The sequence below is a fragment of the Theropithecus gelada genome, chromosome 1 (assembly GCF_003255815.1).
Source record: "Theropithecus gelada isolate Dixy chromosome 1, Tgel_1.0, whole genome shotgun sequence".
In the NCBI taxonomy this organism is placed as follows: domain Eukaryota; kingdom Metazoa; phylum Chordata; class Mammalia; order Primates; family Cercopithecidae; genus Theropithecus; species Theropithecus gelada.
This window is the reverse complement of record NC_037668.1, coordinates 19,365,328-19,392,902: the sequence shown is the minus strand read 5'-3', so window position 1 is coordinate 19,392,902 and position 27,575 is coordinate 19,365,328. Positions and strand designations below refer to the sequence as shown.

The following is a 27,575-nucleotide window of genomic DNA, read 5'->3' as shown; positions in this document are numbered from 1 at the left end:
CCTGCTTGTGGTAATATATGGCTTTGGCTTTGCAGCGTCTTCTGGTAACTATGGATACATATGTTTAGGTAAAGTGATGTAAATGCTGGACCTGACTTTAGCATTAACTGTGTGTTTTGGACCTTGATACAAAGGGGCTCTATACAGCTGAATCCCCCAATGCTATAACAGCTGATTTGCAAACAACCACTACCAACATGCAATCCAGGACCAATGAGCTAACCCTACTTTAAGGTTGACAATGAGAGTTATAATCCCCTGATTATAAATCCCTTGTCAATGAAGCAGAGTATTTTTTACTCTCTCTTTTTTTGTTTGTTTGTTTTTTTGAGACGGAGTTTCACTCTTATCACCCAGGCTGGAGTGCAATGGTGTGATCTTGGCTCACTGCAACCTCCGCCTTCTGGGTTCAAGTGGTTCTCCTGCGTCAGCCTCTCAAGTAGCTGAAACTAGAGGCATGTGCCACCACGCCTGGCTAATTTTTGTATTTTTAGTAGGATGAGGTTTCACCACGTTGGTCAGGCTGGTCTCGAACTCCTGACCTCAAGTGATCTTCCAGCCTTGGCCTCCCAAAGTACTGGTATTACAGACGTGAGCCACAGCGCCCGACCTATTTTTTACTATTTTTAGCTAGATTTTGACAGGATTGTCCTATAGTCTTCCAATCTGGAATTTTGGGAGGCTTCATCATATGATGAAGGAAAGGGCCATATGCCAGGATCAGTAGTCCTGCAGGCTAAGTACAAACTCTAACCCAGTTTTTAGCATTCCTCGGCCATCTTTAGACTTAAGCCAAAATAAATAAATCCTTTCTCTTCCCAGTAGTCACTTTTTTGCAGTCTTTCTTGCTGTCATCAAACAGTAGCTCAAAGCAAATTTGTCCTTAGCAGCATCTAAACAAAATTTATTCAGAAAGCTATCCCTGTATGTAAAAAGAGCTTTTCTTTTTCCTAAGGAGAACAGTTACATTCCCCAACTAAGTAGCTCTTCTTACGATTCTTTATTTTGCTGGTATGATATATGAAGAGGAACCTGACACTGAGAAAACAGTTATCTTCAAAGCTGGCCATTTCTCCCGGAAAGAGATATCTGCATGCTTGAAAAGTTTGCTGATTTGTAGTATGAATAAGTCTAGAGTGATTTATATCAAAGGCTGCAGCCGAGTGCTTTCTCTTGTCTTTTCCTAGGTGAACCTGGGATATGGATGATTTCTGCTGACAATATTCTACAGACAGACATTGTCACTGGAGTAGGAGTGGCCAGGAGTCCAGGGACTGCAATGATTTTTCATGACATCCCAGGAGTAGTGAAAACATATCGAGAGGTAAACATAACTGTATCAGAGTTTAAGAGACTATGGTGACTATTGCCACATATGAGGATATGCATAGAGAAAATACATCATAGGAAAGGAAATACACTCATAAAACAGATATGAAGCCAGCCAGCAAACATTATTGGAACACAAAGCTAAACAGTGCTTAGGGTTCTTAACCAGCAGAATGACTACTTATGTTTTAAGAGATCACTGTGTGTACTGGTTGGCACTAGATAGTAGACGCCAGGTAGAAGCTGAAAGACCATTTGGGAGTCTACTGCCCTAATCCAGGTGACATATGTTGGCAGATCAGGGTGGTGACAGAGGAGGTAGTAAGAAGTTGACCAGATTCTAGGTATATTTTATAGGTAGAGCCAATAGAGTTTCCTCACAGATTATATCTAGAACATAAGAAAATCCAGAATGATTCAGGTTTTTGGTTGAACAGCTGAAAGGACAGCATTACAGTCAACTGAAATGGGGAAGACTGTAGGTGGAACAGTTTTGGAGGGAAAAACAGTCAGCTTTGGATATGTAAAACTGGATATGTCTCTTAAATGTCAACTGGATATGTTGAGGTAGCTGGATATAAAAGTCTGGGACTCATTGGAATAGAGATATTTAAGGCCATTAGATCACCAAAAGAATGAGCGTAAAATAGAAAAAAGGCCAGGTGCGGTGGCTCACATCTGTAATCCCAGCACTTTGGGAGGCCAAAGCGGGAGGATAACCTGAGGTCAGGAGTTCAAGACCAGCCTGGCCAACATGGTGAAACCCCGTCTCTACTAAAAATACAAAAATTAGCCGGGCCTGGTGGCTGCCGCCTGTAGTCCCAGCTACTCAGGAGGCTGAAGCACGAGAATCGCTTGAACCTGGAAGGTGAATGTTGCAGTGAGCTAACATCAAGCCACTGCACTCCCGCCTGGGCAAAAGAGTGAGAGTCGGTCTCAAAAAAATATATATATATAGAAAAAAGATCTAAGTACTAAGTTCTGGGAGCACTTCAATCTTAAGAGTTCTGATTGCCTTTTGATTAGTGGCAAATGGAAAAAGAAAGAAACAAAAGGGAAAAAGGGAGCTCTGAGAGAAGAACCAATAAGAAAGACTTATAAGAAACAACCAGGCTGGGCGCCATGGCTTGAGCCTGTGATCCCAGCACCTTGGGAGACCAAGGCAGGCGGATCACAAGGTCAGAAGTTCGAGACCCAGCCTGACCAACATGGTGAAACCCCATCTCTACTAAAAATACAAAAATTAGCTGGGCATGGTGGCACACACCTGCAACCCCAGCTACTCAGGAGGCTGAGGTAGGAGAATCGCTTGAACCCAGGAGGCAGAGGTTGCAGTGAGCCAAGATCACGCCATTGCACTCCAGCCGGGGCAACAGAGTGAGACTCCGTCTCAAAAAAAAAAAAAAAGAAACAACCAGTGAAATGGGAGGAAAATCTAGAGATACGGGTATCCTGGAAGGCAAGTGAAGAAAGTATTTGCCTCAGCCTCCCAAAGTGCTGGGATTACAGGCATGAGCCACTGCGCCCAGAGTGACCTGAATGAATGTTTGATTGGAGAATTGGATAAAAAGACTTGGAGACAGCAAATATAGAAAGCTGTTTTAAGGAGTTGGGGTTAAGAGTTTGCTTTGTGGATTTTTTTTTTTAATAAGAGAAATAGTGAATTGGGAATGATTCAGTGAAACGAAATTTGATCTAAGTCAGAGGATTGCTGGAGGGAGTAATATTCTTCAGTAGGTGAGATAGGTAAACAAGTAAAGGAATTTTTTTTTTAATTAAATATTTTCGGCCGGGCGAGGTGGCTCACGCCTGTAATCCCAGCACTTTGGGAGGCCGAGGTGGGCGGATCACGAGGTCAGGAGATGGAGATGATCCTGGCTAACATAGTGAAACCCCATCTCTACTAAAAATACAAAAAATTAGCCAGGCGTGGTGGCAGGCGCCTGTAGTCCCAGCTACTCAGGAGGCTGAGGCAGGAGAATGGTGTGAACCCGGGAGGCGGAGCTTGTAGTGAGCCGAGACCACGCCACTGCACTCCAGCCTGGGCAACAGTGCGAGACTCCGACTCAAAAAAAAAAAAAAAAAAATTTCTATTCCCCTCTTAAATATATGTAATGTCTCCTTCCTCTTTGCCCAAAGCACTTCTTTATTCCTCTTTTTTCATTCCTCAAACATGGTAGCTATAACTTTTTGTGTATCTACTATGGGCTTGGCGCTTCTCATCTCTTTTTTTTTTTTTTTTTAAGAGATAGTGTCTCACTGTTGCCCGGGCTGCAGTACAATGATGCAATCATGGCTCACTGCAGCCTCAAACTCCTGGATTCAAGCCATCCTCCTGCCTCAGCCTCCAAAGTAGCAGGACCACAGCGTGTGCCAGCATACCTGGCTAATTATATTTATTTTTTTGCAGAGACAGGGTCTCGCTATGTTGTCCAGTCTGGTCTCAAACTCCTGGATTCAGGTGATCTTTCTGCCTCAGCCTCCCAAAGTGCTAGGATTATAGGCATGAGCCACTGCACCTGGCCATCTATTTTTTTTTTTTTTTGAGACAGGGTCTTGCTGTGTTGCCCAGGCTGGAATGCAGTGGGTGTTATCTCAGATCACTGCAACCTCCACCTCCTAGGCTCAAGTGATCCTCCCACCTCAGTCTCCCAAGTAACTGGGACCACAGGTACACATCACTACACTCGGCTAATTTTGGGGGGGTGGTGCATGTGTGTGTTTGTGTTTTGAGACAGAGTCTCTGCCGCCCAAGCTGGAATGCAATGGCTGAATCTTGGCTCACTGCAACCTTCGCCTCCTGGATTCAAGCAATTCTCCTACCTCAGACTCCCAAGTAGCAGGGATTACAGGCACCTGCCACCACACCCAGCTAATTTTTGTATTTTAGTAGAGACAGGGTTTCACCATGTTGGCCAGGCTGGTCTCAAACTCCTGACCTCAAGTGTTCTATCTGCCTCAGCCTCCTAAAGTGCTGGGATTACAGGTGTGTACCGCCACATCTAGCCCAGTCTTTTTTTTTTTTTTTTTTTAACATCCAGTACACCTATCACTTTTAATCGTATCACTTTTAACTCTGCAAAGTAAATATGGGGGGCATGGAGGGAGGGAGAGCATCAGGAAGAATAACTAATGGATGCTGGGCTTAATACCTGGGTGACAGGTTGATCTATGCAGCAAACCACCATGGCACACATTAACCTATGTAACAAACCTGCACATCCTGCACATGTAACCTGGAACTTAAAATAAAAGTTGAAAAAAAAAAAAAAAGTATTATCAGCCGGGCGCGGTGGCTCAAGCCTGTAATCCCAGCACTTTGGAAGGCCGAGATGGGCGGATCACGAGGTCAGGAGATCGAGACCATCCTGGCTAACACAGTGAAACCCCGTCTCTACTAAAAAAAATACAAAAAACTAGTCGGGTGTGGTGGCAGGTGCCTGTAGTCCCAGCAACTCGAGAGGCTGAGGCAGGAGAATGGCATAAACCCAGGAGGCGGAGCTTGCGGTGAGCTGAGATCCGGCCACTGCACTCCAGCTAGGGCGACAGAGCGAGACTCTGTTTCAAAAAAAAAAAAAAAAAAAAAAAGTATTATCCCAACTGTGTTTTATTTTATGTATTTATTTATTTTTATAACCGAATCTCACTCTGTTGCCCAGGCTGGAGTGCAATGGCACAATCTCTGGTCACTGCAATCTCCACCTTCCAGGTTCCAGCAATTCTCATGCCTCAGCCTCCCAAGTAACTGGGACTACAGGTATGAGCCACCACACCCAGCTAATTTTTGTATTTTTAGTAGAGACAGGGTTTTGCCATGTTGGCCAGGCTGGTGTCAAACTCCTGGCCTCAAATGAGCTGCCTGCCTCAGCCTCCCAAAGTGCTAGGATTACAGATGTGAGTCACTGCACCTGGCCCCAACTTGTAAATTATTCAATATGTGTCCACATCATATCTGGTACCTTGTTTTAAGGAGCTCATAGTCTAGTGGTGACATAAACAATTACATATATGGCACAAATAATTACAAAAGGCAAGTAAAAGTACATGTTGTGTTTGAAGACTAATGAATAAATCAGGGTAACTTCAATACAAAATAAATAAGGGTAGAGAGGGAAAATTTGGATAACATCCAAAAAGAACTTGTATTATAAGCAGATAAGAGGTTCAAGGACAGAGGTAGCATGAAACGAGTACTAGAAAAAGAGACTGAGAAGGGATTAGGAACTAGAAAAGCAAAGAGAAAGAGTGTCATAGAAGGCAAAGGAGGAAATGGTTGTGGTGTTAGATGCTACAGGGAAGTCAAAAGGTTACTCCTATTCTAATTTGTGTACTTTGTAGAATCCTCATTTAATTATTCACTAATTAGCAGATACTCATTGAAGCCTATTAAGTGTCAGGCATTGTGCTGGCCTCCAGAAATACAAATATTAAAAAGACAAAATTCCTTTCTTTATTAAACTATTAATGTAACTAATTTGGGTTTTAAGGTTCTTGGATTTTAAAAACTGTGGTAATACTAAGGAGAGTATATTGCACTTAAATTTAAAATATTAAGGGCTGGGCATGGTGGCTCACACCTGTAATGCCAGCACTTTTAGAGGCCGAGGTCAGTGGATCACTTGAGGTCAGGAGTTTGAGACCAGCCTGGCCAACATGGTGAAATCCCATTTCTACTAAAGATACAAAAAATCAGCCAGGCATGGTAGCACATGCCTGTAATCCCAGCTACTTGGGAGGCTGAAGCAGGAGAACTGCTGGAACCCGGGAGGCAGAGGCTGCAGTGAGCTGAGATTGCACCAGTGCTCTGTAGCCTGGGTGACAGAGCAAGACTCCATCTTAAAAACAAACAAACAAACAAACAAAGACTTACAATATGAGGCAGAACACTACAAGTATTCTTGAGAAAAAAAAAATGTACTTTGAGGTTTCAGAAAAGATTGAGATTATATGCAACCAGAGAGAAAGAGAAAATGTCCTAAAGAAAGTTACAGTTGTTTTGTGTTTGTGTGTATGTGTGTTTGTTTGTTTGTTTTTTGAGATGGAGTCTCACTCTGTCACCCAGGCTGGAGTGCAATGGCACAATCTCGGCTCACTGCAGACTCCACCTCCCAAGTTCAAGTGATTCTCCTGCCTCAGCCTCCCTAGTAGCTGGGATTACAGGCACGCTCCAACATGCCTGGCTAATTTTTGTATTTTTAGTAGAGGCGGGATTTCGCCTTGCTGGCCAGGCTGGTCTCAAATTCCTGACCTCAAGTGATCCACCTGCCTCAGCCTCCCAGAGTGCTGGGATTACAGGCATGAGCCACCACACCTGGCCTCAAAGGCATTTTAATAGGGAGTCATACAAAGGGAAGATATGTCTGAAGGAATAATTGGACCCAAGACTTCCTTCTGGAAAAAATGTTATTTTGGGACTGGGCATGGTAGCTTATGCCTGTAATCTCAGCACTTTGGGAGGCCAAGGTGGAAGGATGGCTTGAGGCCAGGAGTTCGAGAACACCCGGGACAACATAGTGAGACCCCGTCTTTTTTTTTTTTTTTTTTTTTTTGAGTCTCGTTGTGTCGCCCAGGCTGGAGTGCAGTGGTGCCATCTCCACTCACTGCAAGCTCCGCCTCCTGGGTTCACGCCATTCTCCTGCCTCAGCCTCCTGAGTAGCTGGGATTACAGGCACCCGCCACCAGGCGCAGCTAATTTTTTGTATTTTGTAGTAGAGACGGGGTTTCACCGTGTTAGCCAGGATGGTCTTGATTTACTGACCTCGTGATCCATCCACCTCGGCCTCCCAAAGTGCTGGGATTATAGACGTGAGCCACTGTGCCCGGCCAAGACCCCGTCGTTTTTTGGCTAGGCATGGTGACACATACCTGTAGTCCCAGCTTCTCTAGAGGCTGAGACAGGAGGATTGCTTGAGCCTAGGAATTTGAGGCTTCAGTCAGCCATGATCATGCCATTGCACTCCAGCCTGGGTGACAGAGCAAGACCCTGACTCAAAAAAACAAAAAAGTTGTTTTGTTTTCAGAGGCAAACAGATTTTGTTGTTCTCAAATATGTGGTCATGAGATGGGCAATTTGTACTTGTGTGAAACAGATACTTTTGGTTAAATAAGTTATGAGGGGTGGATCTGGAAGGAATTAGATTCTCTAGGAACTTAGGTGCAGATTTTCCTTTGATTTGCTGACAGGTGGTGGTCAATGCATCATCAAGATTAATGCTCAGTTATGACCTCAAGACTTATCTCACCAACACCCTCAATTCAACTGTATTCAAGCTCTTCATCACCACTGGCAGAAATGGTGTCAATCTTAAAGGTCAGGAATCTCTTTATGGTTTCAGTGATTGTTCCTATCTTTCTCATTTTCCCTCAATTCATTTATCCCTTTGGATTAGTAATCCAGATTTTCTTTTTATTTCAAAACTGACTCCATCTTGACAAATAAATCATAGAGCTCTATGAGATCTCAGAAATTATGACAAGACTAAGGTTTTAAAATAGGCTCATCCTAGTCACTATTGTCTTTCTAGTTTTAAAAATACAAATTTTAGGCCGGGCATGGTGGCTTACACCTGTAATCCCAGCACTTTGGGAGGCCGAGGCAGGCAGATCACCTGAGGTTGGGAGTTCAAGACCAGCCTGACCAACATGGTGAAACCCCATCTCTACTAAAAATACAAAAACTACCTGGGTGTGGTGGTGTGCGCCTATAATCCCAGCTACTTGGAGTCTGAGGCAAGAGAATCGCTTGAACCCAGGAAGCAGAGGTTAGAATGAGCCAAGATCGCACCACCGGACTCCAGCCTGGGTGACAGAGTAAGACTCCATCTCAAAAAAAAAAAAACCACTTAAGGTAATTTTAGGACTCTGGAGTGGTGGCTCATGACTGTAATCCCAATTATTTTTTTTTTTTTTTTGAGACGGAGTCTCGCTCTGTCGCCCGGGCTGGAGTGCAGTGGCGCGATCTCGGCTCACTGCAAGCTCCGCCTCCCGGGTTCCCGCCATTCTCCTGCCTCAGCCTCCCAAGTAGCTGGGACTACAGGCACCCGCCACCTCGCCCGGCTAATTTTTTTGTATTTTTTTAGTAGAGACGGGGTTTCACCGTGTTAGCCAGGATGGTCTCGATCTCCTGACCTCGTGATCCACCCGTCTCGGCCTCCCAAAGTGCTGGGATTACAGGCTTGAGCCACCGCGCCCGGCCTGTAATCCCAATTATTTAGGACGCTGTGGTGGGAGGATCGCTTCGGACCAGGAGTTTGAGACCAGCCTGGGCAACAGAGCAAGACCCCATCTCTCAAAAAAAAAAAAAAAATAGATGGCCGGGAGCAGTGGCTCACACCTGTAATACCAGCACTTTGGGAAGCTGAGGCGGGTGGATCACAAGGTCAGGAGTTCGAGACCAGCTTGGCTAAGATGGTGAAACTCCGTCTCTACTAAAAATACAAAAATTAGCCAGGTGCAGTGGTGGGTGCCTGTAATCCCAGCTACTTGGGAGGCTGAGGCAGGAGAATTGCTTGAATCCGGGAGACAGAGGTTGCAGTGAGCTGAGATCACACCACTGCACCCTAGCCTGGGCGACACAGCAAGACTCCATCTCAAAAAAAAAAAAAAAAAGAGAGATAATTTTAATTCTATTTGCCTTTTGTTCTTCAAGCATTTAACATATTTTTTCAAATTAGCTATTTGATTTTATTATAAATACAAAGATAGATAAATAAGTAAAGAATATTTTATCTTTAAAATTTTCCAGGTTCTTTTATAGATAAAAAACACTAAATGTTTCTTTGTAACATATTCACCCACTGTTGTCCAAATTACGATTTTATAAACAGACTTTTTTTTTTTTTTTTTTGAGATGGAGTCTTGCTCTGTCGCCCAGGCTGGAGTGCAGTGGTGTGATCTCGGCTCACCGCAACATCCGCCTCCTGGGTTCAAGCAATTCTCCTGCCTCAGCCTCCTGAGTAGCGGGGACTACAGGCACATGCTACCATGCCCAGCTAACTTTTGTATTATTAGTAGAGGCGGGGTTTCACCATGTTGGCCAGGCTGGTCTCGAACTCCTGACCTCAGGTGATCAGCCCGCCTCGGCCTCCCAAAGTGCTGGGATTACAAGCTTGAGCCACCACACCCAGCCAACAGACTGCCGTTTTATTCCCCAGAATCTTTCTAAAATCACTACTTATTTTATTGAGAAACCTCATGCATCAGTCCCTTTGATTTTGCTGAAGATTTTTCAAGAAGAATACCCACCCATTGCAGCTGACCCAATGATAACAACAGTCCACTTCTTGCTGTCTATATGATTCCTCTTAAGGTACCACTTGTGATGAAGTTCTAGGGGCTTGGGGCTTGAATTATATTGTAATTGTATTACAATATTGTATATGAAAAACAAATTATCCTAGACCTAAAAGCCACCTCCCAACTGTACTGCTTTATTTTTATTTATTTATCTATTTGAGATGGAGTTTCGCTCTTGTTGCCCAGGCTGGAGTGCAATGGCACAATCTCGGCTCACTGCAACTTCCGCCTCCTGGGTTCAGTCGATTCTCCCGCCTCAGCTTCCCAAGTAGCTAGGATTACAGGTGTGCACCACCACCCCCAGCTAATTTTGTATTTTTAGTAGAGATGGAGTTTCTCCATGTTGGTCAGGCTGGTCTTGAACTCTCGACCTTAGGTGATCCGCCTGCCTCGGCTTCCTGAAGTGCTGGGATTACAGGTAGGAGCCACCTCGCCCGGCCTATTTTTAATAGATTTCTAACTTCCCTGTAATCTTTTTTACTCCCACTGACGAATTCAAAAAAAATCTTTGAAAAAAGACACCACCTATGTATGATATTGATAATGGAAGCCCCACTGTAGTCATTCACAAATTAGAATGCGAGGGTCTCACACTATTCTTTCACCTTGATTGAAGCAGAGGTGGGCAAACCAGCCATAATTGACCCTCTTTCTTGCTTATGTTTTTTTATGATCCAAAGTTGCCGCCGTATAATGGTGTCTTTTTACAAATTATTGTTAGTGACAAAGCTATTTACCTCTTTTCTGCTTTTCAGGATTCTGTACCCCAAACCAGGCCTTGGCCGTTACAAAAGTACTTCTTCCAGCAACCCTCATGCTGTGCCATGTACAGTTCAGTAATACTTTGCTAGACATTCCAGCAAGTAAAGTCTTTCATGTCCATTCAGATTTCAGTATGGAGAAAGGTAGGTTACACCAGTTGACTCTGGTTTCCCCATTCTGTTTATCTATTTGTACAATTGTCCCATTCTTATTTGACTGCTTTTATATCTGTAGTTTCATCTGATATATAACTGTGGAATTTTTCTCAGGCAACACTTTTATTCAACCCATTCAACTCTTTTTTTTTTTTTTTTTTTTTGAGACAGGGTCTTGCTGTGTTGCCTAAGGCTGGAGTGTAATGGTGTGATCATAGCTTACTGTAATCTTAAACTCCTAGTCTCAAGCAATCCCCCTGCCTCAGCCTCCTGAGTAGCTAGGACTACAGGCACATGACATCATGCCTTTTTTTTTTTTTTTTTTTTTTTAAAGCGACATGATCTTTCTATATTGCCCAGGCTGGTCTCAAACTCCTGGCCTCAAGCAATCTTCCTGCCTCAGCCTCCCAAAGTGCTGGAATTACAGGTGTTAAGCCCACTGCCCCCAGCCATATTCAAATAATTTTTAACACATGCCTCCTAGAATACCCTGTGCTTTTCTATTACAATTTACTATTTTCTTGTTAGTCCCCATTAACTCTGTGAGGCTCTGCATTGTGTCTCATTCATCTTGCATTCCCAGCATGTAGCACAGTGTTTGGATGTTTTGTTGAACTGAAAGATACTCCAAATTAAAGAATAGGATTAACAAGTGAAAAGTGGAAATAGGCATGATGTTAGGATGACTATATGTAAATCAGCTTATCTAAAAATGAAAGGATTCATATCAAATGTAAGGTATAGGGCCGGGCGCAGTGGCTCACACCTGTAATCCCAGTACTTTGGGAGGCCGAGGCAGGCGCATCACCTGAGGTCAGGGCTTCGGAGACCACCCTGGCCAACATGATGAAACCCCCATCTCTACTAAAAATACAAAAATTAACCAGGCGTGGTGGGAGGCACCTGTAATCCCAACTACTGGGGAGACTGAGGCAGGGAGAATTGCCTGAACCGGGAGATGGAAGTTGCAGTGAACCAAAATCACGCCACTGCACTCCAGACTGGGCAAGACTACATCTCAAAAAAAAAAAAAAAAAAAAAAGTCAGGTATAAATAAGGTAGTGCTTCATCATGAGAGAACCTCTAATGCTAGATCAGGCAGTCTGAATGGTTTGGGTCATTAGCAACCACTGAAGGAAGGTTCATTCAGCAAACTGTTTATAATACCTGATAGCAGGAGAAGATGTGGAGTAACAAAGAAAAGTAATTTTTGGTTTGTTTGTTTTTTTGTTTTGTTTTGTTTTGTTTTTGAGATGGAGCCTCACTCTGTCTCCCAGACTGGATTGTAGTGGTACGATCTCAGCTCACTGCAACCTCTGCCTCCCGGTTACAAGCTATTCTCCTGCCTCAGCCTCCTGAGTAGCTGGGATTACAGGCGCATGTCACCATGCCCAGATAATTTTTGTAGTTTTAGTAGAGATGGGGTTTCACAATGTTGGTCAGGCTGGTCTGGTCTCGAACTCCTGACCTCATGATCCACCCACCTCAGCATCCCAATGTGTTGGGATTACAGGCGTGAGCCACCGCACCCAGCCATTTTTATTTCTTTATTTTGTTTGTTTGTTTGTGTAGGGACAGGATCTCCCTATGTTGCTCAGGCAGGTCTCAAACTCCTAGCTTCAAGTGATCCACTTCGGCCTCCCAAAGTGCTGGGATTATAGGCACGAACCACCATGTCCAACCTAAACCTTTTAACTTTTAGTGTTACCCTACCAGGTGATGAGTTACAGGATAGACACATATATGTTCGTGACTTCAACTTATTGATGAAAAAATAAATCAGGCCAGGTGCAGTGGCTCATGCTCATAATCCCAGCCCTTAGGGAGGCCATGGCAGACAAATTACTTGAGGTCAGATGTTTGAGACCAGCCTGGCCAACATGGTGAAACCCCATCTCTGCTAAAAATACAAAAATTAGCCAGGCATGGTGGCAGGCACCTGTAGTCCCAGCTACTCGGGAGGCTGAGGCAGGAGAATCACTTGAATCCAGGAGGCAGAGGTTTCAGTGAGCCAAAATCGTGTCACTGCACTCCAGCCTAGGCAACAGAGTGAGACTCCGTCTCAAAAATAAATAAGGCCGGGTGTGGTGGGTCACGCCTGTAATCCCAGCACTTTGGGAGGCCAAAGCGGGCGGATCATGAGGTCAGGAGATCGAGACCATCCTGGCTAACACGGTGAAACCCCCTCTCCACTAAAAAAATACAAAAAATTAGCCAGGCGTGGTAGCGGGTTCCTATAGTCCCAGCTACTCAGGAGGCTGAGGCAGGAGAATGGCGTGAACCCAGGAGGCAGAGCTTGCAGTGAGCCAAGATCATGCCACTGCACACCAGCCTGGGCGACAGTGCGAGACTCCGTCTCTCAATAGGTAGATAGATAGATAGATAGATAGATAGACAGATAGATAGATAGATAGATAGAAAAAAATACAGGCCAGGTGCGGTGGCTCACGCCTGTAATCCCAGCACTTTGGGAGGCTGAGGCGGGCGGATCACCTGAAGTCGGGAGTTCACCACCAGCCTCACCAACATGGGGAAACCCGGTCTCTACTAAAAATACAAAATTAGCCGGGTGTGGTGGCACATGCCTGTAATCCCAGCTATTCGGGAGGCTGAGGCAGGAGAATTGCTTGAACCCAGGAGGCGGAGTTTGCAGTGAGCCGAGATCACGCCATTGCACTCCAGCTTAGGTGATAAGAGTGAGACTCCATCTCAGAAAAATAAATAAATAAATAAATAAAAAGAAAGCAGAAAGGAAGGAGGAGTATCTACATGAAACCTGAGGCAAAAATAAGTCAGGTTTTACAGAGGGAATGACCTTTAGAAGTATGATTAAGAGTGAACTAGATGTGAAGAGAACAGGACATTCCAGGCAATATAGAGCCCTAGAGAAGTTTGTTTTAGTTTTGGTTTGGTTTGTTTTTTTCCCCCAAAAATAAGATGAAATCACCTGGGCCCAGGAGGTTGAGGCTGCAGTGAGCCATGATAATGCCACTACACCCTAGCCTTGGTGACAGAGCAAGATTCTGTCTAAATAAATAAATAAATAAATAAAATAAAAATGAAGGCAGTTTTTGGCCAGGCGCGGTGGCTCACGCCTGTAATCCCAACACTTTGGGAGGCTGAGGTGGGCAGATCACCTGAGGTTGGGAGTTCAAGACCAGCATGACCAACATGGAGCAACCCCATCTCTACTAAAAATACAAAATTAGGGTGGGGCATGGTGGCTCATGCCTGTAATTCCAGCACTTTGGGAGACTGAGGCGGGCAGATTACCTGAGGTTGGGAGTTCGAGACCAGCCTTACCAACGTGGAGAAACCCCGTCTCTACTAAAAATACAAAATTAGCCAGGTGTGGTGGCACATGCCTGTAATCCTAGCCATTCGGGAGGCTCAGGCAGGAGAACTGCTTGAACCCGGGAGGGGGAGATTGTGGTGAGCCGAGATCACACCATTGCACTCCAGCCTGGGCAGCAAGAGCAAAACTCTGTCTCAACAAAAAAAGAAAAAAAATACAAAAATACAAAATTAGCCAGGCATGGTGGTGCATACCTGTAATCCCAGCTACTCGGGAGGCTGAGGCAGGAGAATCGCTTGAACCCAGGAGGCAGAAGTTGTGGTGAGCTGAGATCACGCCATTGCACTCCAGCCTAGGCAACAGGAGCGAAACCCCGTCTCAAAAAAACAAAACAAAACAAAACAAAAAACAATGGGCCTGTAATCCAAGCACTTTGGGAGGCTGAGGCGGGTGGATCACCTGAGGTCAGGTGTTCGAGACCAGCCTGGCCAACGTGGTGAAACCCCAACTCTACTAAAAATACAAAAATTAGCCGGGCCTAGTGGCTCACACCTGTAGTCCCAGCTACTTGGGAGGCTGAGGCAGGAGAATTGCTTGAACCGGGGAGGCGGAGGTTGCAGTGAGCCGAGATCATGCCACTGCACTCCATCTTGCCTGGGCAACAGACAAGACTCCATCTCAAAAAAAATAAAAAAATAAAAATAAATAAAATAAAATAAAGAATGAAAGCAGTTTTTAAGGATTTAGTGGCAGTATATAGAATGGATAAGAAAAAGAAAAGAAGAGGCAGGGCACGGTGGCTCACGCCTGTAATCCCAGCACTTTAGGAGGCCGAGGAGGGTGGATCACGAGGTCAGGAGTTCAAGACCAGCCTGACCAACATGGTGAAACCCCGTCTCTACTAAAAATACAAAAATTAACCGGGCGTCGTGGTGCACACCTGTAATCCCAGCTACTCAGGAGGCTCATACAGGAGAACTGCTTGAACTCAGGAGGTGGAGGTTGCAGTGAGCCAAAAGTACCCCACCATGCTCTAACCTGGGCAGTAGAGCAAGACTCCATCTCAAAAAAAAAAAAAAGAAAGAAAGAAAAAGAAAAGAGAAAGAGGAATAGCCTGGCCACAGTGGCTCATGCCTGTAATCCCAGCTACTTGGGAGGCCAAGGTGGGAGAATCCCTTGAGCCCAAGAGTTCAAGGCTGCAGTGAGCCGTGATCATACCACTGCACTATAGCCTGGCAACAGATGGATAACCTGCCTCAAATAAAGAAAAGAGGAATAATACCAGGACACGGTGACTCATGCCTGTAATCCCAGCACTTTGGGAGGCTGAGGTGGGCGGATCATTTGAGGTCACGAGTTCAAGACCAGCCTGGCCAATGTGGTGGAACTCCGCCTCTACTAAAAATACAAAAATTAGTCGGGCGCCTGTAATCCCAGCTACGTGGGAGGCTGAGGCAGGAGAATCACTTGAACCCGGGAGGCAGAGCTTGAAGTGAGCTGAGATCACACCACCACACTCCAACCTGGGCGACAGAGTGAGACTTGGTCTCAAAAGAAAAAAAAGAAAAGTGGAATAACAGGCAAGGATACCTGTGAAGGGGCAATAACGCAAGCATGAATTGATAAGAGTCTAGACCAGACTAAGGGGTCTGGACCAGACTAATTATCCATAATTATCCAACTGCAATAATCCAAGCATGCATTTTGATAAGGGTCTAGACCAGACTAATAGAGAAATACTAAGAAGAGGCAGATGTCAGAGACATTTCAGAGGAGGAGTTAGCAAGATTTGGAAATGACTGGATATAGGGATGAAGAAAAGGATGTAAAGACAACTAAGGCCAGGTGCAGTGGCTCATGCCTATAATCCCAATGTTTTAGGAGGCTGAAGCAGGAGGATCACTTGAGCCCAGGAGTTTGAAACCAGCCTGGGCAACATAGCAAGACCTTGTCTCTCAAAAAATAAAATAGCGAGGCCTGGTGGCGCGCACCTGTAGCCCTATCTCTGAGGCAGGAAGATTGCTTGAGCCCAAGAATTCAAGGTTTCAGTGAGTTGTGTTCATGCCACTGCACTCCAGCCTGAGCAAGAGCAAGACTCTGTCTCTACAAAAATAATAAATAGGCCAGGCATGGTGGCTCACACCTCTAATCCCAGCACTTTGGGAGGCCGAGGTGGGCAGATCACGAGGTGAGGAGATCGAGACCATCCTGGCTAACACAGTGAAACCCTGTCTCTACTAAAAATACAAAAATTAGCCGGATGTGGTGGCGGACACCTGTAGTCCCAGCTACTTGGGAGGCTGAGGCAGGAGAATGGCGTGAACCCCGGAGGCAGAGCTTGCAGTGAGCTGAGATTGCACCACTGCACTCCAGCCTGGGCAACAGGACGAGACTCCGTCTCAAAAATATATATAAAATAATAATAATAAATAAAAATTAAAAATTAGCCAGGCATGATGGCACATGCCTAGAGTCCTAGCTACTTGGGAGGCTGAGGTGAGAGGATTACTTGGACCCAGGAGTTTAAGGCTGCAGTGAGGTAGAATTGCGCCACTGCACTCCAACCTGGGCAACAGTGTGAAATTCTATGTCTTTAAAAAAAAAAAAAAACGAAGACAGCTAAGGATTAAGCATGGGTAACTAGAGAAACAGTTCCTACCATTGACTAAAAATAATGACACCAAGAGGTGGTCTGATGCGTAAGTTATTAATGACGCTCAAAGCTTGTCTTTCTTTCACAAATCCTTTCCTGAGTTCACCAGCACTGACTCCTTCATTCTGTATCCCCAGCTCTTAAGTGCCCTGCATGTGTTATATCATTTAATATTCCCTGACATGTTGAATAAGAATGGTATTCTTAGCCAGGGGTGCTTTCTCACACTTGTAAACCCAGCCCTTTGGGAGGCCAAGGCAGGAGGATGGCTTGAGCCCAGGAGTTTGAGACCAGCCTGGGCAACATAGTGAAGCCTCATCTCTACAAAAAAAATACAAAAAAAAATTTTTTTTTTGAAACGGAGCCTTGCTCTGTCCCCAAGCTGGAATGCAGTGGTGCGATCTCAGCTCACTGCAACCTCCATCTCCCAGGTTCAAGCAATTTCCCTGCCTCAGTCTCCCAAGTAGCTGGGATTACAGGTACCCACCATCACACCCGGCTAATCCTTGTATTTTTAGTAGAGATGGGGTTTCACCATGTTGGCCAGGCTGGACTTGAACTCTTGACCTTGTGATCCACCCACCTCAGCTAAAAATACAAAAATTAGCCAGGCATGGTGGTTCATGCCTGTAGTCCCAGCTACTCGGGAGGCTGAGGTGGGAGGATTGCTGGGGGCTGGGAGGTCAGGACTGCAGAATGCCATGATCATGCCACTGTGCTCTAGCCTGCATGACGGCACGAGACCCTGTCTCCAAAAAAAAAGAAAGAATGGTATTCTCAGTAAACAAATTCAGTTGTGGTTTCTCTAGGACTGTTTTTATTTGGTATCCTCCTCATAGTGACCAATATTGTGCTGATATTGAACACTCAAAACTAAATTCACATTTTCTCTTTTGCTGAATTCGCATGTCACAGTTTTTCCTTCTATCCTAATTCAGTTGGCTCAGTAGAGCCTCTGAACCTTCCTGATCACTTTTTCCTCTTTTTTTTTCAGGGGTTTATATCTGCATAATCAAGGTTCGACCACAGTCAGAGGAGCTGCTACAGGCCCTCAGTGTGGCTGACACCTCAGTCTATGGGTGGGCTACACTGGTCAGTGAACGTAGCAAGAATGGAATGCAACGAATCCTCATTCCTTTCATCCCAGCCTTTTATATTAACCAGTCAGAATTGGTTCTTAGCCACAAGCAAGATATCGGAGAGATAAGAGTACTGGGAGTGGACAGAGTTCTTGGGAAGCTAGAGGTATGTTAAGGACTGAACCAAAACAGAACAAGAGATCAAGAATTTGAAAAGATATTTTTCATGTGCACTTCAAGGGCAAAAGAAGTTACTAAGTGACCTAATAAAAATCACCATGGGAAATGACAAAATCAAATGAAGAAAACCCGTCTCCTTCATAATGCCAGGCAGACTCCCAGAGTCCAAAATCTAGGTCATGAGCTTTGTCAACATACCTAAAGGAGTAAAAAGTAAACGATTGGCGGCGCGTGGTGGCTCACGCCTGTAATCCCAGCACTTTGGGAGGCAAGTGGGTGGATCACAAGATCGAGATCATCCTGGCCAACATGGTGAAACTTCGTCTCTACTAAAAGTACAAAAATTAGCTGGGCATGGTGGCAGGCGCCTGTAGTCCCAGCTACTCGGGAGGCTGAGGCAGGAGAATCGCTTGAACCCGGGAGGCGGAGGTTGCAGTGAGCTGAGATCGTTCCACTGCACTCCAGCCTGGGTGACAGAGCGAGACTCCCTCTCAAAACAACAACAAAAAAGTAAATGATTTATTGTTTGTCGGCCAGCTAGCTAGAAATCCAGAACTTGACAATTATTGTACTGTATATGTTTGAGATTGGAACATACTGATACAAAACTGATTTTCTTCTTTTAAATAAAAGGTTTTATCTTTTCTCCAAGGTCATCTCCAGCTCCCCAGTTCTAGTGGTCACTGGCCATAGCCGCTGTCCCCTCACTCCTGGCCTGGCCATCTACTCTGTAAGAGTGGTCAACTTCACTTCCTTCCAGCAGATGGCATCACCTGTTTTCATCAATATTTCCTGTGTACTCACCAGTCAAAGTGAGGCAGTGGTAGTGAGGGCTATGAAAGATAAGTTCGGTGCAGGTAAGCATCAGAGATTCCTATTTATAATCTAGAGAGGAAAAGAAGAAAGAATGTATTACATTAGTACCCCCCATCTGCAGTTTTGCTTTCCGAGGTTCACTTAACTGACAGTCAACCATGGTCCAAAAATAAATGGAAAACTCCTGAAATAAATGGTTTAAATTGTGCACTGTTCCAAATAGCATGAGGAAATCTCACACTGTCCTACTCTGGTCCCCTACGATGAATCATCTCTTTGTCCAGTGTGTTCATACTGTACACACTATCAGCCCTTTAGTCACTTAGTAGCAGTCTCTGCTATCAAATCAACTGGTATCAAGGTATCACAGTGCAGTGCTTGTTTCAAGTAACCCTTATTTTACTTAATAATGGCTCCAAAGCACAAGAGTGGTGATGCCTGCAATTCGGGTATGCCAAAAAGAAGCTGGAAAGTGCTTCCTTTAAGTGAAAAAGTGGAAGTTCCCAACTCAGTAAGGAAAAAACATAGTACATAGAGGGTTCAATATTATCTGCAGCATCCACTGAGGGTCTTGGAACATGTTCCCCACAGATAAGGGGGGACAGATGTTATCACAGTTAATGGGAAACATTCAGCCACTTGACCAAGATTACTCAAACTAGTTGAGGCATGAATCTTCCAAACCTACCCAAAATGCAACTTTTAGGTAGCTTTCTTAACACTACCCAAATTTTACATTTAATTTATATATTTAAGAATAGTTGTTCACCAGGCATGGTGGCCCACGCCGTAATTCCAGCACTTTGGGAGGCCGAGGTGGGCAGATCCCTTGAGCTCAGGAGTTCGAGACCAGCCTGGGGAACAAGGCAAAACTCCGTATCAACAAAAAAGTACAAAAAAAAAAATTACCTGGGCATGGTGGCATGGACCTGTGGTCCCATCTACTCAGGAGGCTGAGGCAGGAGGATTGCTTGAGACCAGGAGTTCAAGGCTGCAGTGAACAGTGATTGTGCCACTGCACTCCAGCCTGGTGACAGAGCAAGACCCTGTCTCAAAAAAAAAAAAAAAAAAAAAAAGGAAGGAGGAAGAATAGTTGTCAGTTGAATACGAGTTTGCCAGCCTTGTAACGATACTATTTGCCATATTTTAAACTTTTTTTTTTTTTTTTTTTTTTTTTGAGACAGAGTCTTGCTCTGTCACCCAGGCTGGAGTGCAATGGCGTGATCTTGGCTCACTGCAACCTCCACCTCCCAGGTTCAAGCGATTCTCCTGCCTCAGACTCCCAAGTAGCTCGGATTACAGGAACACACCACCATGCCCTGCTAATTTTTGTATTTTTGTAGAAATGGGGTTTCACCATTTTGCCAGGCTGGTCTTGAACTTCTGACCTCAGGTGATCCACCCACCTCGGCCTCCCAAAGTGCTGGGATTACAGGCGTGAGCCACCGTGCCTGGCCAATCTACCTGTTTTGTTGTCTTCAAAAGTATTTAAATCTTTTTGCATCAGGCAATGGGCCAATGTTAACCCTAGAACCAAGACTTAGCTCCCCCAAATCCTGATTCCAGGCATTACCTAGTTTAGGAACAATGCCACATTTGGATAGGATGCGAATAGTTATGAAAAGGTGTTAGAAAAGCAAGAGAACCATCAGTCTCCTTATATTGTATTTGTCACACCCGCTTCCCCAACCCTCAAGGGAAACTACTTAATTACTGGGAACGATCTAAACTAAATTATAGTATATCTCCTAATGGGAAATAGGTTTTTGTTGATGTTTACGTGAGCATCTGGTTTGTACTGACTATTATCCTAAGCACATTTATATGCTTTTGGTTTATTTCTCATAACTCTAGGAGGTAGGTATTTTTTCCCAAGAGCTGAGGAAACTGAGATGCTGGCGCAGTGGCTCACACCTGTAATCCTAGCACTTTGGGAGGCTAAGACTGGAGGATCGCTTGAGCTCAGGAGTTCAAGACCAGGCTAAGCAACACAGCAAAACCTTCTCTGTACTAAAAATCCAAAGAATTAGCCAGGCATGGTGGCATGCACCTGAAGTCCTAGCAGGAGGCTGAGGTGGGAGGATTGCCTAAGCCCAGGAGGTTGAAGTTGCAGCGAGGCATGATTGCACCACTGCACTCCAGCCTGGGTGACAGAACGAGACCCTGTCTCAGGAATTTAAAAAAAAAAAAAAAAGGTATCTCTAGATACCATCACTAGAATGTATTGAAGCAGAGTTTTAAAATCTAGAGACCATGGATCCCCACAAAGGTCCATAGATAGAATTCAAGGTATCCATGACCCTGAGTGGAGAAAAATTGCATCTTCTTTTTTTTTTTTTTTTTTTTTGAGACAGAGTCTTGCTCTGTCGCCCAGTCTGGAGTGCAGTGGCACCATCTCAGCTCACTGCAGCCTCCACCTCCCAGGTTCAAGCGATTCTCCTCCCTCAGCCTCCAGAGTAGCTGGGATTGCAGGTGCCCACCACCACGCCCGGCTAATTTTTGTATTTTTAGTAGAGGCGAGGTTTCACCATGTTGGGCACTCCTGATCTCAAATGATCCACCCACCTCAACCTCCCAAAATGATGGGATTACAGGCGTGAGTTACCACGCCCGGCCATGCATCTTTATTTTCAACTGACCACTAACTTAAAGTTAGCACTTTCACTAATTATTAATATAGGCAGCAAACCATCATAATATCAGCAGTATTGTGTGCTTTTGTCACTTACAGAATTCATTGACTATACTTTCAGGGATCATTTCTATAGTTCATTACTAGAGAAGTTTCTCAGAATGTATAGAGAGAGAAAAAAAGAATCCGTAGATATATTCATGTTCCTCCTGCCATATCTAAAAAATATTTCTCACTTAAAAATTACAGTAATCAGCCAGGCATGGTGGCTCATGCCTGTAATCCCAGCACTTTGGACGACCGAGGCAGGTGGATCACAAGGTCAGGAGTTCGAGACCAGCCTGGCCAACATGGTGAAACCCCGTCTCTACTAAAAATAAAAATAAATAAAAAATAGCCAGGTGTAATGGCACGCACCTGTAATCCCAGCTACTTGGGAGGCTGAGGCAGGAGAATAGCTTGAACGGGGAGGCGGAGGTTGCAGTGAGTCAAGATTGTGCCACTGCATTCCAGCCTGGGACAGAGCAAGACTCTGTCTCAAAAAAAAAAAAAAAAAAAAATACAGTAATCACCAGCCTGGGCAACATGCAAAACCCCATCTCTACAAAAATACAAAATAATTAGCCAGGGGTGATGGCCTGCAGTCCTAGCTACTCTGGAAGCTGAAGTGGGAGGATCACTTGAGCCTGGGTGGCAGAGATGGAGTGAGCTGAGATCTCACCACTGCACCGCAGCCTAGGTGAGAAAGAAAGGCTGTCTCAGAAAAGAAAAAGAAAGAGACAGAGAGGAGAGAGGGGAGAGAGAGAGAGAGAGAGAAAGAAAAACAGCCAAAAGGCCAGGCACAGTAGCTCACGCTTGTAATGCCAGCACTTTGGGAAGCTGAGGTGGGCAAATCACCTGAGGTTGGGAGTTCAAGACCAGCCTGGCCAACATGGTGAAACCCCGTCTCTGCTAAAACCACAAAAATTAGCTGCGCGTGGTTGCATACTCCTGTAGTCCCAGTCTTTTGAGAGGCCGAGGCAGGAGAAGCGCTTGAACCTGGGAGGTGGAGGTTACAGTGAGCCAAGATCGTGCCACTGCACTCCAGCCTGGGTGACAGAGCAAGACTCTGTCTCAAAAAAAAAAAAGAAAAAGAGCCAAAAACAAAATTACAGTAATCAGACCTGCACTTAGATCTTTTTTGTTGCTATTAATAAAATACACATGCCAGGAACAGGGCTCACACCTATAATCCCAGCACTTTGGGAGGCTGAGGTGGGAGGATCACTTGAGGCCAGGAATTTGAGGCTACAGTGAACTACAGTTGCAACACTGCACTCCCAGACTTGGCAATAGAAACCATCTCAAAACACACACACACACACACACACACACACACACACACACAACCATATTACAAATTAGGCTTTTTAACATTTTGGTAACTACGATATGACCATGTCACAAATTAGTTTTTTTCTCTTTTGGTTAACTATACTTTAACTGATTTCTTAGTCCTGCTTAATGTGTTTAACATTATTTTGAGGCCGGGTGCAGTGGCTCACACCTGTAATCCCAGCACTTTGGGAGGCTGTGGCAGGAGGACCGCTCTAGCCCAGGAGTTCAAGACAAGCCTGCGCAACATAGAGAGACTTCCTCTCTACCAAAAATTAAGTTAAAGAAAAAAATTTAAATTATCCAGGTGTTAAAAAAAAAAAAAAAAAAAAAAAAACAGGCCGGGCGCGATGGCTCATGCCTGTAATCCCACCACTCTGGGAGGTCGAAGTGGTTGGATCACCTGAGGTCAGGAGTTCAAGACCAGCCTGGCCAACACGGTGAAACCCCATCTCTACTAAAAATACAAAAATTAGCTGGGCGTGGTGGTGGGCACCTGTAATCCCAGCTACACAGGACGCTGAAGCAGAAGAATCACTTGAATCTGGGAGGTGGAGGTTGCAGTGAGCCGAGATCATGCCATTGCACTCCAGCCTGGGCAACAGGAGTGAAATTCCATCTCAAAGAAAAAAATAAAAAAGTCAGACGTGGCCGGGCGCGGTGGCTCAAGCCTGTAATCCCAGCACTTTGGGAGGCCGAGACGGGCGGATCACGAGGTCAGGAGATCCAGACCATCCTGGCTAACACGGTGAAACCCTCTCTCTACTAAAAAATACAAAAAACTAGGCGGGGTAGCGGGCGGGCGTCTGTCGACCTACCCGCTCGGCTGGGTGAGGAGAGTGAAGTGAACCCGCGAGGCGGAGCTTGCAGTGAGCTGAGATCCAGCCACTGCACTCCAGCCTGGGCGACAGAGCGAGACTCCGTCTCAAAAAAAAAAAAAAAAAAAAAAAAGTCAGACGTGATGGTGTGCACCTGTAGTCCTAGTTACTTGGGAGGCTGCAGTAAGCCATGACTGTACCACTGCACTCCAGCCTGAGACCTCATCTCAAAAAAAAAAAAAAAAAACAAAAAAACAGGCAAGTCTGAAGTTTTATTGAGGATAAGGTTAGATACAAATCAGAGTGCTCCCAAAAAATGACATCCTGAGTAGGAGAAAGGTACTGTGGATTCAAGTGGTCACTGATGATCTAAAAAAAAATGTTTTGGCCGGGCAGTGGCTCACACCTGTAATTCCAGCACTTTGGGAGGCCAAGGCAGGTGGATCACCTGAGGTCAGGAGTTCGAGACCAGCCTGGCCAACATGGTGAAACCCATCCCTACTAAAAATACAAAAATTAGCCAGGCATGGTGGTGGGTGCCTATAATGCCAGCTACTAGGGAGGCTGAGATAAGAGAATTGCTTGAACCCAGGAAGTGGAGGTTGCAGGGAGCTGAGATGGCGCCATTGCACTCCAGCCTGGGTAACAGAGACTCCGTCTCAAAGAAAAGAAATAAAATAAAATGTTTCAAGACAGAGATTACAATTATAAATGGAATCAGCATACTATCACAAGTTTCATGAAGGGAAGCACGTTACCTGGGGTTAAAGGTAAACAGCATTTCATTTTTTTGTGGGGGGACAGGGTCTCACTCTGTCGCCCAGGCTGGAGTGCAGTGGCACGATCTCGGGTCACTGCAAGCTCCGCCTCCTGGGTTCACACCATTCTCCTGCCTCAGCCTCCTGAGTAGCTGGGACTACAGGTGCCCGCCACCACGCCCGGCTAATTTTTTGTATTTTTAGTAGAGATGGGGTTTCACCATGTTGGCCAGGATGGTCTCCTGACCTCGTGATCCACCTACCTTGGCCTCCCAAAGTGCTGGGATTACAGGCGTGAGCCACCATGCCAGGCCACATTTTTTTTTAAGTCTTCTCATTTTTATTACTCAAAAGTTTCATTCTTTATTTAGCTTTCTGACTCTGTGCTTGTGCCTTCAGCACTTTCACAACAATTTTCTTCTCCTCGATAAGGAAAGCATGCTTGATCCAGTCACGAACACATTTAGCATACATGGAACCCGACATGTTTTTTGTTTTGGACAATTTCATAAGAACTTCAGGTTTTACAGCATGAATCCCTTGAAGTCTGCCTGGGCACATGCCACATGCAGATTTTGGTGCTTTCCCATCCTTCTTGGTATAGAGGTGAACAATTCTATTACCAAGGGTTTGGGACAGCCTGGTTTTGTTAGAGGCTGTATAGTAGGAAAGCCTACATTGGTATGTCAGACGCTGGACCATTCTGAGTGCCTGCAGACAATCTCCCTGGAAGAGGAAGAAGCGGTAACCAGCATTTTAAAGTAGCAGAGGATTTAAAGCATCCTTTTAAATCTAAGAGGAAGAAATAACAGGCTCAAGAATTGGAGTTTTACTACTCTGGAGATAGGGAGAAGTCAAAAAGAGGTGGTTGAACCAAGCATAGTTTACAACTGAAGCTCTCCTCTCTGAGAGAGCTGGGTTTTGGATACTTCTGACAGATACTCTTATTACTATTTTTAGTCGTAAGTTTTAAAATGCAGCATCTGCTGAAGGTTGCAGTGAGCTGAGATCGTGCCACTGCCCTCCAGCCTGGGGGACAGACAGCAAAACTCTGTCTCAAAAAATTAAATTTAAAGGCTGGACGCGGTGGCTCACGCCTGTAATCCCAGCACTTTGGGAGGCCGAGACGGGCGGATCACGAGGTCAGGAGATCGAGACCATCCTAACACGGTGAAACTCCGTCTCTACTAAAAATACAAAAAATTTAGCTGGGCGTGGTGGCGGGCGCCTGTAGTCCCAGCTACTTGGGAGGCTGAGGCAGGAGAATGGCCTGAACCTGGGAGGCAGAGCTTGCAGTGAGCCGAGATCGCGCCACTGCACTCCAACCTGGGCGACAGAGCGAGACTCCACCTCCAAAAAAAAAAAAAAAATTAAATTTAAAAAATGCAGCATCTGTCCATGGTTGTTATAAAATAACTATTATCTTGTTTTGTTATGGCCAATGTATAGATCATTGTGAAGATTCAGCCATCCTCAAGCAGTTCACTGGCTCTTACCAGATCCTGCTCTTGACCCTCTTTGCAGTGCTGGCATCAACAGCTTTCATCTTCCTAGGTAAACAGTCCTTATATTCAATATCATGGACTTTGACATGGAAACTGCTTTTTTTTTTTTTTTTGAGATAGAGTCACACTCTGTCACCCAGGCTGGAATGCAGTGGTGTGATCTCAGCTCACTGCAACCTCCACCTCCCAGGTTCAAGCAATTCTCTGCCTCAGCCTCCCAAGTAGCTGGGATTACAGGCGCCCGCCACCATGCCCAGCTAATTTTTTGTATTTTTGGTAGAGACAGGGTTTCACCATCCTGGCCAGGCTGGTCTTGAACTCCTGACCTCGTGATTCACCCACCTCAGCCTCCCAAAGTGCTGGGATTACAGGCCTGAGCCACTGCACCCGGCTGAAACTGCCTTCATTTTATTTCACAAACTAATAAGGATGAAAATTAGCTGCTTATCACATGTAATTTTAACAAGCAGTGTAAACTAAGTTTGCCTTCTAGTCCTAGTAACCTAGTAGATTAAAGGTCCTCCTCAGCCGGGCGCCATGGCTCACACCTGTAATCCCAGCACTTTGGGAGGCCGAGGCGGGTGGGTCACCTGAGTTCAAGAGTTCGAGACCAGCCTGGCCAACATAGTGAAAATTCATCTCTACTAAAAATAACAAAAATTAGCTGGTGTGGTGGCACACGCCTGTAATCCCAGCTACTTGGGAGGCTGAGGCAGAAGTGCTTGAACCTGGGAGATGGAAGTTGCAGTGAGCCAAGATAGTGCCACTGCCCTTCGGCATGGGCTACAGAGCAAGACTCCATTTCAAAAAAAAAAGGCGGGGGGGGCCTCCTCTGGATTTCGCAAATACACACCACTCAGAAGTGGAAGCCACTACTAAATCTTGAGGTGTAACAGCTACTTTTGCTGAAATTCATAGTTAGGGATAATTCAAGTAATACAACAGACTAGGTGCAATGGTTCATGCCTGTAATCCTAGCACTTTGGGAGGCCAAGGTGGGATGGCTTGAGTCTAAAAATTTTTTTTTTTTTTTTTTTTGAGACTGAGTCTGGCTCTGTCGCCCAGGCTGGAGTGCAGTGGCCGGATCTCAGCTCACTGCAAGCTCCGCCTCCCGGGTTTACGCCATTCTCCTGCCTCAGCCTCCGAAGTAGCTGGGACCACAGGCGCCCGCCACCTCGCCCGGCTAGTTTTTTGTATTTTTTAGTAGAGACGGGGTTTCACAGTGTTAGCCAGGATGGTCTCGATCTCCTGACCTTGTGATCCGCCCGTCTCAGCCTCCCAAAGTGCTGGGATTACAGGCTTGAGCCACCGCGCCCGGCAAGTCTAAAAATTTAAGACCAGCCTGGGCAACACAGTGAGACCCCATTTCCACAAAAAAACTTAAAAATTAGCTGGGTGTGGTGGTAGCACATATCTGTAGTCCCAGCTACTAGGGAAGCTGAGGCAGAAGTATTGCTTGAGCCAGGGAATTCAAAGTGGCAGTAAACCATGATTGTGCCACTATACTCCAGCAATATCCTGTGATGATTTTTGAGATGGAGTCCCATTGTCACCCAGGCTGGCGTGAAGTGGTGCAATCTCGGCTCACTGCAACCTCCACCGCCCAGTTTCAAGCGTTTCTCTTGCCTCAACCTCTCAAGTAGCTGGGATTAGACACCCCCTACCACAACTGGCTAATGTTTGTATTTTTAATGACATGTTGGCCAGGTTGGTCTTGAATGCCTGACTTCACGTGATCTGCCCACCTAGGCTTCTCAAAGTGCTGGGATTACAGGCGTGAGCCACCATGCACAGCCTAAAAAAAAAAAAAGAAAAAAAGTCAACACATCACTATCATGTACATTCCATTTCCCCACCTTTTTTTTTTTTTTTTTTTTTTAGCGGGGTTTGGCTCTTTCCCCCCGGCGGGGGGGGGGGGGGGGGG

At 45.3% G+C, this 27,575-nt stretch overlaps 1 protein-coding gene and 2 pseudogenes across 2 annotated transcripts in view; 2 read left to right on the top strand and 1 right to left on the bottom strand.

The window, feature by feature from the left end:
• NUP210L (nucleoporin 210 like) overlaps window positions 1-27,575 on the top strand; it is a 170,117-nt gene that overhangs the window by 141,313 nt on the left and 1,229 nt on the right. Inside the window, exons 33-38 of one of the 2 annotated variants that reach the window (XM_025405061.1) lie at window positions 1,188-1,324; window positions 7,513-7,639; window positions 10,380-10,529; window positions 17,484-17,734; window positions 18,401-18,605; window positions 25,596-25,700. In XM_025405061.1, the coding sequence (XP_025260846.1) occupies window positions 1,188-1,324; window positions 7,513-7,639; window positions 10,380-10,529; window positions 17,484-17,734; window positions 18,401-18,605; window positions 25,596-25,700 (975 nt within the window). The remainder of the gene's footprint in view (window positions 1-1,187; window positions 1,325-7,512; window positions 7,640-10,379; window positions 10,530-17,483; window positions 17,735-18,400; window positions 18,606-25,595; window positions 25,701-27,575) is intronic. The other variant, XM_025405070.1, reaches the window with a different exon arrangement.
• LOC112615032 lies at window positions 21,302-21,382 on the top strand (annotated as a pseudogene).
• LOC112636568 lies at window positions 24,403-24,848 on the bottom strand (annotated as a pseudogene).